At 42.1% G+C, this 14,552-nt stretch overlaps 1 protein-coding gene across 1 annotated transcript; it reads right to left on the reverse strand.

Annotated features, from left to right (window-relative positions):
* Nucleotides 1-233: 233 nt before the first annotated feature.
* riok2 (RIO kinase 2 (yeast)) lies at nucleotides 234-11,236 on the reverse strand. Its single transcript, XM_029124459.2, has 10 exons — nucleotides 11,081-11,236; nucleotides 10,672-10,810; nucleotides 10,384-10,500; nucleotides 4,447-4,622; nucleotides 4,175-4,263; nucleotides 2,519-2,710; nucleotides 2,314-2,406; nucleotides 870-1,328; nucleotides 587-686; nucleotides 234-498 (listed from the first exon to the last, which is right to left on the reverse strand). Exons 1-10 carry the CDS (start codon nucleotides 11,144-11,146, stop codon nucleotides 337-339), a joined length of 1,593 nt encoding a protein of 530 aa, XP_028980292.2. The 5' UTR covers nucleotides 11,147-11,236; the 3' UTR covers nucleotides 234-336.
* Nucleotides 11,237-14,552: the final 3,316 nt, after the last annotated feature.

Consider the following 14,552-nt stretch of genomic DNA (forward strand, 5'->3'; position numbering starts at 1 on the left):
TCAAACCTAACAATTTTGCTTCACAGACACCAGAATATCAGACAAATCGTTGTCAAGACCATTGCTGGCTGTCAGCAGCATTATGTGGAGAACAGAGGCACCTCTGTCATGGTCTGTTGGTGCAGTGTGGGGGGTCTGGTTTAGATCACTAGAAATGAGTACTCAAGAAAAAAAATCTAAAAATGCATTTTTGCTTTGTTATTATGGTGTGTATAGAATATAGAACACACATGTTGTGTTCCATATTACAGTTGTCTTTATTGAAGATATTGTCACTGCAAGAGTTCATCATTGGGGGACAGTCTGCTGGCACACACACACACACACACACACGCCTTAACCCCAGAAGCCATCAGTCACTAGACAAGATTTAATGTTATTCTGTTGGTCCCTCTTCTCTGCTGTGACCAGGTTAGCTTCTCCTTTCATCAGTTTCCTCCTCTGAGCTGCTTTCTGCTGCTTACTCAGTTGTCTCCTCATCTTTGCACGAACCACCTCCTAACAAACAAAAACACATGTTATTGGGTGGCATGAGTGACCATATCAATGTATTCCTGTTTGGTAATTTAAGCAAGTGCATACTGACCGGAGGTATAGTGGAACAGCTCCCTAGACTGCGGGTGGTGACTTCACTGTCTGTTCGTCTCCTGGTGTGTTCAACCACATGGAGCAGGCTGTTCAGGTCTCTGTGGAGGAAACATTATTGGACTTGTGAACCATACAAAACAAACAAATGGCAGTCAAAGATGGGTCATCAGTGGTGGAAAGCGACACAAACACTACAGGAAATGATAACAGGTGAATGTGTGAAGAGAGATAAGCATGTGTAGAGACGTGTGTGTGTCCGGGCCTGTTCGTGTGATCTGTACCTGAAAGGTTTGAACTCTCTGTTGGAGGAGGAGAGGTCAACCAGCGCAGGACACACATCGTCTTCCTCTTTTTCTCTGTCTTCATCAATATCAGCCATCACAGCAGACTCTGACCCAAACACCCTCTCCCCCTCCCCCTCCGCCTGCCCCTCCCCCTCCGCCTGCCCCTCCCCCTCCGCCTGCCTCTCCCCCTCCGCCTGCCCCTCCCCTTCCCCCTGCCCTGTCTCACTGTGTGTCTGTGTATCACTGACTTTGAGCCCCTCCAGTTCCAACAAGGCATGTCTGTACTCCTCCACTTCTGTTGTCTCATCTCTCTCCTCCTCCTCATCACCCTCTTCCTCATCATCCTCATCATCCTCCTCCTCCTCGGGTCCTTCAGGATCCAGTAGAGCTGAGTCTCTCTCATAGTCTTTGGTGAAGCCACTGGCTGAGATCTCAACATCCAGAGAACATGAACGTCTGGAGGAGAAAAAAAAACGAGTCCCATTAACACACTCCCTCATCCTACCTTTTACCCCCCCCCCACATCCCAGCCTTCCACCCGCACCCCCCACCTCTCCCCAATTGGAATAAACTACCAGAAGATCTTAGACGTGCCCCAAACGTATCCATTTTTTTATTCAAGTTAAAAACACTTCTCTTTTCATGTGCCTATGACCGACCGAAACTTAGCCGCACTGTGTAGCCTTACAGCCGCACTGTGTAGCCTTACAGCCGCACTGTGTAGCCTTACAGCCGCACTGTGTAGCCTTACAGCCGCACTGTGTAGCCTTACAGCCGCACTGTGTAGCCTTACAGCCGCACTGTGTAGCCTTACAGCCGCACTGTGTAGCCTTACAGCCGCACTGTGTAGCCTTACAGCCGCACTGTGTAGCCTTACAGCCGCACTGTGTAGCCTTACAGCCGCACTGTGTAGCCTTACAGCCGCACTGTGTAGCCTTACAGCCGCACTGTGTAGCCTTACAGCCGCACTGTGTAGCCTTACAGCCGCACTGTGTAGCCTTACAGCCGCACTGTGTAGCCTTACAGCCGCACTGTGTAGCCTTACAGCCGCACTGTGTAGCCTTATAGTTCCTATGTTTTTTTTGTGTTTATGTTTCAATTATTTTTATATTTTCTTATTCTATTTTTTCTTATTATGTTTTCATATGTTTTGATGTTTTTATTTGAGTTTTGTTTTTATGTTGTATTTTTATATATTTTTTCTTTTTCTTTGTAAAGCACATTGAATTGCTTCAATGTATGGATTGTGCTATATAAATAAACTTGCTTGCTTCCACACAACCCCCCCCACCCCCTCACAGCCTTCCACACAACCCCCCCCCTCACAGCCTTCCACACAACCCTGCCTCTCTTATACACCCTCCTTCTCTTTCCTACTCTCCACACACTCCTTCCTGTCCAGACCTCATTGGTACAGATACCAGTCAACATGCTGAATTACCTGATGTCTTTGAAGGTTGGGTACAGCTCACTCACAAAATTGTATCTTCTGGCAAAGAAATCACGGATACATTTGACATCTCGGTCAAAATACCTGGAGAAAAGACAGGAATGTTTCTCCAACAACAGCGTGTAGTGTGATTTCTACACATGCAGTGCTCATTAGCCTGTGTTAGGATAGGATATAGTGTATCTCAGAGACTCACCATTCTGCGTTGTAATGTGTGGTAGAGACCATCTGGGGGAAGTCAATCATAGTCACGTGATCGTTGTCATCCAACATCAGGTTAAATTCATTGAAGTCGCCGTGGATCAGGCCGTGATTGGCCAGCTTCACTATCAGCTCCATGACTTCATTGTACAAGGAGGACGCGTCTTCCAGTTGACGAACCTGACAGCTGTCAATCAATCAGACCACAAACAAAACCGTCAAACAGTGGGCAACCAGGCAGCTGGAATCACACAGGCATGAGAGATGAGACATACTGTAGGAAGGGAAAGACAGAGAAACACATGGTGATGGATAGGTGCGCAGACAGAGAGAAACAGACCTGCCAACCCTGAAGACATTTTATAAAAAGTACATCAGGTTGGCAGAGGCATCTCAGGTGTGGTCCCATATAAGTGTGAGACACCTTCATCCCACTCAAGACATGCAAACAGATTCTAAGCTCTAGAATTGGATGGATTAATATAATGTCCACATTTAGCATTTGTCTAACATTCAGTTACATATCCTTTCCATGCAATTGCTGCCTGCAACCCTGGGACAGATTAAGATTGTTGAAATCAAACTGTTGTTTTTAGTAAGCATAAGGCTCTAGCAATGTTTCAGATTTTTCAGCCTAGTAGTGGATTATAAAACTTTCATTGATGCCTTTTTGGTCCTTAGGTTGACAAACACTAAAACACCTAACAATCAAGGCAAACATAAAACCTAGAAATCAGGATTGACTGACAGCTTTCATTTCTAAATAGTAAAAACAAATATGTACATATATTATAAATACAGCAAATTTACATTTTTATACAAGCTGTACACTCATTACTTTCCATTTTAGCAAACTGTCCTTTTTTCAATGTTGTCACATGAAAAGATATAATCAAATATTTCCAAAAATGTGAGGGGTGTACTCACTTTTGTGAGATACTGTACTTCAACCTCATTTACAATCCTTGATTTACAATCCTTTTAGAGTACAGTCATAAGAAATGTGAAAGTAAAGTAGCAAATGTTGCATTGCCACATGTCCTGTTTAGGCTAGTGGTAATCAGTAATGAAATGTACAGAGCTGACTACTAGGGTATCACTGGCACCCTACTACTGACATATGGCTATATCAAGGAAAGGGATCACAAACTGATTACATTTTACACTAGCGCATATTAACACATCAATGGGCTACAGGCTAAACAGTCTTCAGAGTTATGACTATTACAAGCTATTTGAAAAGTCAAAACAAAACTGGCAGAAGACTGCACATATCAAGTGCATGTGGACATAAAAGCAAGGCAGCAGACATATTTTTCAAACCAGAGAAAAACAATGCCAAAATGTGCATTGTATCAAACTTGATGTAGGACAAGTGTATGTTTGACCTTGTGCAGTGTGAATACTATGCAAACTGCATACAGTGTAAATACTATGCAAACTGCATACAGGTTTGCAGGCAGGAAACTGATAAAACCAGGTAGAAAAAGGGAACATGTTGGTGTGCAGGAATTGCCAATTCTTTTTTTTTTTGGGGCATTTCAGTGGTTTCTTCTCTCTTTTTCAGCAGCGCAGATGGTTATGTTTGACAACACAAAAAACCTGTGTGTGTAAGGGGGTGGTGGGTGGGTGGGGGTGGTGGTTTACTAACAGCGGGTATCCATTGATGAGCTCCATGACCACAGCATGTCTGTTATAATCAATGGGCTTAGGGACAGGAAACCCTCGTTCGTACAAAGCCTGAGAGAGGGGAGACATAAAGGGGTCAGAAATCCCATGTCACTAGCATAAATATACAGCAGCTGTAAAGTATAACTTCTCTCTGGTCAGCAGGACCACACAGCCACACAGGACAGCTTTACAGTACTATTGCATGTTTCAAGAGCAGTAAACCTCTGAACACTGAGTATTGGTGGAAATTACCTTCATGTACGCGTACTCCTTCATGGCAGAGAGGCGTGAGAGGTAAAGCCAGGACATGTTCTTCCTGTGTTTGTGATAGTCCCTCTTGTTCTTCAGGTTCCTGAAAGAGGTCCTTCCCAGCCTGTGGAGCTTCAGAGCATACTGCTCCCCCTCTGGACTGGCCACAATATAGATATCTACAAGAGGAACACCAAATAACATATAACCACTGACATCTACATGTAGACATCTATAAGAGGAACAACACACAACATATATAAATATACACCAATCAGCCATAACATTATGACCACCTGCCTAATATTGTGTAAGTCTCCCTTTTGGAGGTGAGACCTCCATGGATCGGACCTGTTTGTCCAGCACATCCCACAGATGCTCGATTGGATTGAGATCTGGGGAATTTGGAGGCCACTGGTTTGTATCACCAAGTCAACACCCTGAACTCGTTGTGTTCCTCAACCCATTCCTGAACCCTTTTTGCTTTGTGGCAGGGCGCTTTATCCTGCTGAAAGAGGCCAATGCCATCAGGGACTACTGTTGCCATGAAAGGGTGCACATGGTCTGCAACAATGCTTAGGTAGGTGGTACATGTCAAAGTAACCTTCTTCCCATAGTGCATCCTGGTGCCATGTGTTCTCCAGGTAAGCGACGCACACGCACCTGGCCATCCACGTGATGTAAAAGAAAATGTGATTTATCAGACCAGGCCACCTTCTTCCATTGCTCAGTGGTCCAGTTTTGATGCTCACGTGCCTAATGTAGGCGCTTTCGGCAGTGGACAGGGGTCAGCACGGGCAGCATGCCTAGTCTGCGGCTACGCAGCCACATACGCAACAAACTGTGGTGCACTGTGTGTTCTGACACCTTTCTATCAGCATCAGCACTAACCCTTTCAGCCAGTGGCGGTTGCTGGTCTTTCAAAGAGGGGAAGCTCATTTTCGGCCTACATTATAACCCTCTGGTGGTCTTCATTTGTAGTGACACTCTGGGTCTTTTGGACCCCAGACAATAACATTTAAGTTTGTAAAAGAACAATTATTTTTTTACAAATATAATTTTACTCTGTTTATTAATGGCTTCGCTAAAATCAGGTCGACAATATTAGCACTGTCTGCCATCGTGCGAAGTTTCACCCGCGTACGGGGGAGATGCAGTTTGACAGATCGTCAGATCCTCCAATCATCACGTGGAAGCCCGGAGTCCGGGCCAGCCCACTCCGCATTCACCCCCAGAGACGCTGAGCATCCGTAGGCGGGACATAATCACAGCATTTATCCAATCACCATCTACTTTCGGAGCACTGAAAAAAACTGTTCTAAGCAGCCCCATTGAAGTCCATGGACACTCGGCTTCAACAGGGAAATGCACTGTGACACTGCGGAATTGTATGAGAAGAAAATCGAGTCAGCCGACCTGTAGCTGATTCTGAACTAACTAGTTTATAGATGAACGTGTTTTAACGCATTTTTTGTCAATAAAATGTTTACACAATAGTACATATTTGACCATTATTTTTTTTTTACATTATAGGGGAAGCTAAGTTTCCCTTGCAGTCTTAAAGAAATCCCCACTGCTTTCAGCAATTTGAGCTACAGTAGCTGGAGATGCTCTGACCCAGTTGTCTCGCCATCACCATTTGGCCCTTGTCAAAGTCGCTCAGATCCTTACGCTTGCCCATTTTTCCTACTTCTAAATCATCAGCTTCGAGGACAGAATGTTCACTTGCTGCCTAATATATCCCACCCACTGACAGGTGCCATGATTATCAGTGTAATTCACTACACCTGTCAGTGGTCATAGTGTTATGGCTGGTCGGTGTTTGTGTTGTTTATATATAATCTCACAAGGGAGTACACCCCTCACATTTTTGCAAATAACACTGAAGAAATAACACTTTGCTAAAATGGAAAGTTGTGAGTGTACAGCTTATATAAAAGAGTACATTTGCTGTCCCCTTAAAATAACTCAACACATAACCATTAAGGTCTATACCGCTGGCAACAAAAGTGAGTACACCCATAAGTGAAAATGTCAATAGCCCCCCCCCCCCACCCGGTGTCATGTGACTCATTAGTGTTACAAGGACTCAGGTGTGAATGGGGAGCAGGTGTGTTCAATTTGGTGTCATCACTCTCACATTCCCTCATGCTGGTCACTGGAAGTTCAACACGGCACCTCATGGCAAAGAACTCACTGAGGAACTGAAAAAAAGAATTGTTGTACTACATAAAGATGGCCTAGGCTATAAGAATATTACCAAGACCCTGAAACTGAGCGGCAGCATGGTGGCCAAGACCATACAGCAGTTTAACAGGACAGGTTCCACTCAGAACAGGCCTCGCCATGGTCGACCAAAGAAGTTGAGTGCACCTGCTCAGCGTCATATCAAATTTTCTGCGTGGCTGTCATCCCAGAAGGAAGCCTCTTCTAAAGATGATGCACAAGAAAGCCCGCAAACAGTTTGCTGAAGACAAGCAGACTAAGGACATGGATTACTGGAACTATGATGGTGTCAAGCATGTGTGGTGGCAAACACGTAAGCAGTACAAAGACAAGTGTGTCTTGCCTACAGTCAAGCATGGTGGTGGGAGTGTCATGGTCTGGGGCTGCAGGAGTGCTGCCGGGCACTGGGGAGCTACAGTTCATTGAGGGAACCATGAATTCTAACATGTACTGTGACATACTGAAGCGGAGCATGATCCCCTCCCTTCAGAGACTGGGCCACAGGGCAGTACTCAAACATGATAACGACCTCAAACACACTTCCAAGACGACCACTGCCTTGCTAAAGAAGCTGAGGGTAAAGGTGATGGACTGGCCAAGCATGTCTCCAGACCTAAATCCTATTGAGCATCTGTGGGACATCCTCAAACGGTAAGGTTGAGGAGCGCAAGGTCTCTAACATCCACCAGCTCTGTGATGTCATTGTGGAGGATTGGAAGAGGACTCCAGTGGCAACCTGTGAAGCTCTGGTGAGCTCAATGCTCAAGAGGGTTAAGGCCGTGCTAGAAAATAATGGTGGCCACACAAAATATTGACACGTTGGGCCCAATATGGACATTTTCACTTAGGGGTGTACTCACTTTTGTTGCCAGCAGTTTAGACATTAATGGCTGTGTGTTAGGTTATTTTGAGGGGACAGCAAATGTACACTGTTATACAAGCTGTACACTCACTACTTTACATTGTAGCAATTTGTCATTTTGTCAGTGTTGTCACAAGAAAAGATATAATCAAATATTTCCATAAATGTGAGCGGTGTACACACTTGTGAGATACTGTGTGTGTATATAGATTATTAATTATTTATTATATTATTATATACACACACAGGGGAGGATGGATGGGGCCACGTATCGCTTGATCTTGGCCAACAACCTCCTTCCCTCAGTAAGAGCATTGAAGATGGGTCTTGGCTGGGTCTTCCAGCATGACAATGATCCGAAACATACAGCCAGGGCAACAAAGGAGTGGCTCCGTAAGAAGCATCTCAAGGTCCTGGAGTGGCCTAGCCAGTCTCCAGACCTGAACCCAATACAAAATCGTTGGAGGAAGCTGAAATTCCGTATTGCCCAGCGACTGCCCCGAAACCTGAAGGATCTGGAGAAGGTCTGTATGGAGGAGTGGGCCAAAATGCAAACCTGGTCAAGAACTACAAGAAAACATATGATCTCTGTAATTGCAAACAAAGGTTTCTGTACCAAATATTAAGTTCTACTTTTCTGATGTAACAAATACTTATATCATGCAATAAAATGCAAATTAATTACTTAAAAATCATACAATGTGATTTTCTGCATTTTTGTTTTAGATTCCGTCTCTCACAGTCAGGCCGCATAGGTAGCACACCAGCTCAAAAATATAAAAGCGCGTAACTACACATATGTGAACCGCAGAGCCGGCAGAAACTATGATTTGTTGGATGGTGGAGGGAGGGTTTTAGAGAGAGTACGGAATTCTGGCCAACTTTGACTTCCTGTATCAACAAAGATGAAGCAACAATGGAGTCTGAAGCCATGGCTCAAATCGAGGAGCTTTTGGAGAAATTCTGGGCGAAGAGCCAGCAACTTGCCAGAAAAGGTGGAAGCTGATGAGGGACAAATTGAAGAGTAAAAGTGGAGATGCAGGAGGGAAAAAAGCACCTCCGTTTTATATAATGCTTTCTTGGCTGTCTGGGCACATAAAACACAGTGAAACCAACTCCAATAAGATGGACCAGCTGTTCGCCTTGTCCCTCAGGGATGAATGAGTTAGTGTTTTGTTTAAAAGTCTAATGTTTTGTTGACTTATATTTTTATAATTAGAAATGTGATGAAAGAAATACAAATATTTTTTATGTTTTATATTTCCAGAATGCATTTCATAAAGGATTAAACATGTTAAGTAACAGATGTATTTGGTTATATGTTGTAACGCTGAAAAATTACAACTCTTGGTTTGAAACCCACTGGCCCCACTGTGCCAGTGGCAAAAAATATTAATGTTGAGCTCTGAATATACACTAATATAAACATGTGCATACATACACTGAACAAAATTATAAACACAACACTTATTTTTGCCCCCATTTATCATGAGCTGAACTAAAAAAAAAAGTGTTGCATTTATAATTTTGTTCAGTGTATATAATTCATTATATGCTGAAATACACTCACCTAAAGGATTATTAGGAACACCATACTAATACTGTGTTTGACCCCCTTTCGCCTTCAGAACTGCCTTAATTCTACATGGCATTGATTCAACAAGGTGCTGAAAGCATTCTTTAGAAATGTTGGCCCATATTGATAGGATAGCATCTTGCAGTTGATGGAGATTTGTGGGATGCACATCCAGGGCACGAAGCTCCCGTTCCACCACATCCCAAAGATGCTCTATTCGGTTGAGATCTGGTGACTGTGGGGGCCATTTCAGTAAAGTGAACTCATTGTCATGTTCAAGAAACCAATTTGAAATGATTCGAGCTTTGTGACATGGTGCATTATCCTGCTGGAAGTAGCCATCAGAGGATGGGTACATGGAGGTCATAAAGGGATGGACATGGTCAGAAACAATGCTCAGGTAGGCCGTGGCATTTAAACCATGCCCAATTGGCACTAAGGGGCCTAAAGTGTGCCAAGAAAACATCCCCCACACCAATACACCACCACCACCAGCCTGCACAGTGGTAACAAGGCATGATGGATCCATGTTCTCATTCTGTTTACACCAAATTCTGACTCTACCATCTGAATGTCTCAACAGAAATCGAGACTCATCAGACCAGGCAACATTCTTCCAGTGTTCAACTGTCCAATTTTGGTGAGCTCGTGCAAATTGTAGCCTCTTTTTCCTATCTGTAGTGGAGATGAGTGGTACCCGGTGGGGTCTTCTGCTGTTGTAGCCCATCCGCCTCAAGGTTGTGCGTGTTGTGGCTTCACAAATGCTTTGCTGCATACCTCGGTTGTAATGAGTGGTTATTTCAGTCAAAGTTGCTCTTCTATCAGCTTGAATCAGTCGGCCCATTCTCCTCTGACCTCTAGCATCCACAAGGCATTTTCGCCCACAGGACTGCCGCATACTGGATGTTTTTCCCTTTTCACACCATTCTTTGTAAACCCTAGAAATGGCTGTGTGTGAAAATCCCAGTAACTGAGCAGATTGTGAATTATTCAGACCGGCCCGTCTGGCACCAACAACCATGCCACGCTCAAAATGGCTTAAATCACCTTTCTTTGCCATTCTGACATTCAGTTAGGAGTTCAGGAGATTGTCTTGACCAGGACCACACCCCTAAATGCATTGAAGCAACTGTCATGTGATTGGTTGATTAGATAATTGCATTAATGAGCAATTGAACAGGTGTTCCTAATAATCCTTTAGGTGAGTGTATATACGCTTAGAATTAATCCACAGAATGTATAGGGTCTATTTAAGCACGTCTACGTGATCATTTACCTGACTCTTTCCCCACTCCCATCTGGTTCCCGACTGAAAGAAGGATGTCTCTAGAGCAGAATGTCTTCAAGGCAAGGTAGTCATAGCCCCCGTAGTTCAGACGGTAGCCATTTACCACTAGAAAACAATACATCAACACACACATCAATCACTCTCAAATCACTTTCATGGATTCAACCTAATGCATACACCCCAGAGACAGAAACTCAGATTGAGGATTGTAAATCTTGACAAATTAATCTTGGGGGTAAACTACTCTATTTCAAACAAAATATTACACGTTATTACTCTTAGTATGCTCGTAGGCCACGAGTTTGTGTTTGACAAGCTCTCGAAGAATCTTGTTGCAGCCCCCGTGACGCAGGCTGGCGATAGATGAAATGAGGCTGACTGGGACGACTTCATGGTTCTTCATCCCCATCTCAACCTACATGGAACAACGCAGTTATTACAACGAACTTGCACAACAACACTGAAAGTCAGGAATAAATAGACTGCCTGGGTTCTAAAAGACCAGAAAAATGTAGACCTCTTGTAGAATCGCTAACACAGTATATTATTTAGAGAAATACAACATTCCTATATCCTTTATGTTTGTTTACAGTGGGACGGAAGCCATCATGGTACAAGAAGCTAACTAATGTAGTACCGCGGATCCAAATCGGGCTTTAAAAGATACACACAGCGGTTTACTTACCGCTGTGAGGACGCGGAAATCATCTCGAGTTAAATACCTCAAAACGACAACATTTAATTTCCCCATATTACAACTGTAATTGTTTTAAGACTAACGATTGTGATTAAAAAGCTTGGATTTCACACATTCTGATGATAACGCATGGGCCACCCGGAAGTGAAGGACAGAATGCGTTCATCAGTACTACGTCGACGTAAGGTCCTAATAGTGTTTCAAGCTTTTTTTATTTTTGTACAGAAATTACAAAAAAACGACAAGTATTTCATTATAAAAATGTAATTGTAATTTTATACGTATATCTAGGTAGAATACTTGCTGTTCATTACCCGCAAATATGTTGTGAGAATCAGCAATCAGTTACTGTTTCTATATGTCTGACAGGACTATCCGTTGATTGACATTACTTTATATTCTACAACAGAATGCATAATGTTTAGAAAGAGAACCACCCAGGTGATTACATTCAACATTAAATAATAGGGAAAATACAAAGCTAGATTTTGTTAAATCAAGTAAAGATAGATAATAAGGGCATTTTGAGATGTTGTTTACCATAGGTTTTAAAGGGTTAAGTAATTTAACATCAGTTGATCACGTTTTTTCTTTGTAAATAATTTTCTGGTTAGATGCAAATTGCATTTTGATATACTTGTACTCTAATCTAAAGACAACTAAATTCTTCAAAGATAATTTCCTGAATGATGAAACAAAATTGAAGGTCTTTATTTATAGACAGAACATATGAAACATTCAAAGAAAACCCTGCCTACACTCATGTGGCAGAGAATTAATGTTGCTGTGGGGTTTCTTTCCTCCTTCTGGTATTTGAATTCAGCTGATTATCAAGGTTTTTGGGAGTACACTGTTCAACATAGTATCCAGAAAGTAGGTCTCTGGAGGTTGGAGGTCTTCCAGCAGGACAACAACTCCATACCATAGTTGCGACAACACCCCACCGACACAACAGAACTGGAGTGGTAGTGTCAATAAATTGCTCCGAAATTGGCCACTTCACATAACGTTCTATAAAAATAGAAACCAACATCCGTTTTGTATCAGACATCGTCCCACTATTAAGTCAGATATCTAATATAATAAACACTCAAACCCACCACCCCACACACCCATCCCATCCCAGCAGCCAATATACTGTATCCGTTTCTATGTTTCTAGTAGGTAGTATTAGAGCATCTGCTAAATGATTAAAATGTCAATGTACTGTATTACGTAGAATAAAAAACTGGCTTGAATAATTGTTTATCAGGTTCTGACCACTAGATGATGCTGTTGCTGATGATAATGATTCATACAAAGTCAAAGTCTTAATCGTCAAATGCACAAAATAAGAAGAAATTGTTCTGACATGGCATGTGACATCTACCCAGTAAGCATTAAGTAAAATATAAAGCAGAAAATAGGAAATAAATATACCTAACAATGTAAACTAGCAGCATTTCCAAAGAGTGTAGAATGGGTGTATATGGACAATATGAAAGAAACATTTAATATTATACATTTAAGTGTAATAATGCCTATGAATGGTACATTAAGATATGCTAATGTACATTGAATGTGCATAGAAAGTCATCAGAGCATTTGAAGTGTACACAAGAGCTAAATAGCCATTTATTTGTCCAAATACATATAAAACACATTTTCAAATAATAAAAAGTAATTGAAGACTCATCTTAGAGAGAATCATCTTATTTTTATTACACTGTTATTTAACCAGGTAACTCAATACTGAACATTTTTTAAGAACCAATGCTTATTTACTGCACCTGTCCAAAAGCATAAAGATCGCAAGACAACACTCAGACTTACATTCAATCCAAAAATATGTACCAGGGAATAAAATGGCCTTTCTGACAATATGTACAAGGGAATAAAATGGCCTTTCTGGTTGTATGTACAAGGGAATAAATAGCCTTTCTGACAGTATGTACTAGGGAATAATCTGCCCATTCTGACAGTATGTACAAGGGAATAAAATGGCATTTCTGGCAGTGTGTATAAGGGAATAAAATTACCTTTCTGACAGTATGTACGAGGGAATAATCAGACCTTTCTGACAATATGTACAAGGGAATACTATGGGCTTTCTGACAATATATACAAGGGAATAATCTGGCCTTTCTGACAATATATACAAGGGAATAATCTGGCCTTTCTGACAGTACAGTATGTATAAGGGAATAATATGGACTTTCTGACAGTACAGTATGTATAAGGGAATAATATGGACTTTCCGATAGTGCTGTTATTCCTAGTTGGTAAAACATAGTGTTGAAACAAACAGAAATAAAGGTAAGAGTCTGCACATTTGCCCTCATATTCACCTTTTTTCATATATCTTGAATGTACAGCAAAAATAGCAATTTCGATTTTACTATTCCAATACGTATGGCAGGCACTGTATCTCAGATCTCTTCAATGTGAGAATTGTAATGGGACATGCAGAGGAAATGTATAAGGATTTCCTCTGCATGTATACCAAAATATAATGATTATGATATCCTCATCTCTCCAGTGTAAAAATGTAAGTAATTGTACAAGCAGGACTGCTCTAGCTCAAAGATACATAGCCAGCTTATTTCAGAAAAATTTACCAAGTTAATCCTCTGGCTTTGGCTCTTCTCTTGTTGTATATTCTTGTTGACAAGCCATAGTTTTGGATTGGATTTTTGTTATGCTAGCTCACAAACATGAGGATGTCTGATTTGATAAATGAACTGTATTATTTGACAGTTGTAAACTGAGTCATTTATAAAGAACAAGTCAAGCCCTTCAAACTCAATACAAATGTTTTGGAAGTAAGTTAGCTAGCAAACCAACTAGGCTAGCTAGTTATACAGCCAGTGAGGCTTTCACCCATAAACAGGATCTCTTGGCCTTGCCTATCCTAGCACCACACCCCAGCTCACAGTGCAGACAACGCCCCAACAAGGGAAGTGGTGGCCAGCTGATTTCCTTTTATTAATGCTAGGTGAGCAGTGGAAAAGGAGCATATAGCAGGCTGGGTCGACACTCTGTGAATCTTGAACCAAACCCTGTGCCCCACGCACTTGCTCTGGATGCCCTCCATAGTCACGTGTTGCTGACAATGTTCAGAGAGTGACTTCCAATTAGTGGATGGGGGTTTAATAAACAAGTCAACTTTGAGACACACAATGTTGCAATTCAAAAATCAGACATAAATGGATGTGTCATATCATTTTCAGTTCTTTTGTATGAAATTGCACAGGCAAAACATGGTGACTTTCCGCTTCACTTGTGGAGGCTGGATCATTGCACAGTTGCTGGAAGGGGCCACAGGAGTGTCTATATAGCCCCTACACCCTTGATGATTTTTGCTCCATTAGCACTTGGGACACCTGCTGATAGGCAAATGGAGGGCCAAGGATGGAATCGAGAAAGGAGGGGTTAATTTGGAATTAAGCAATGTTAGCTAGCAAGACAGTTGTTTTTCTAT

This window comes from Esox lucius, chromosome 13 (genome assembly GCF_011004845.1).
Source record: "Esox lucius isolate fEsoLuc1 chromosome 13, fEsoLuc1.pri, whole genome shotgun sequence".
Lineage (NCBI taxonomy): Eukaryota > Metazoa > Chordata > Actinopteri > Esociformes > Esocidae > Esox > Esox lucius.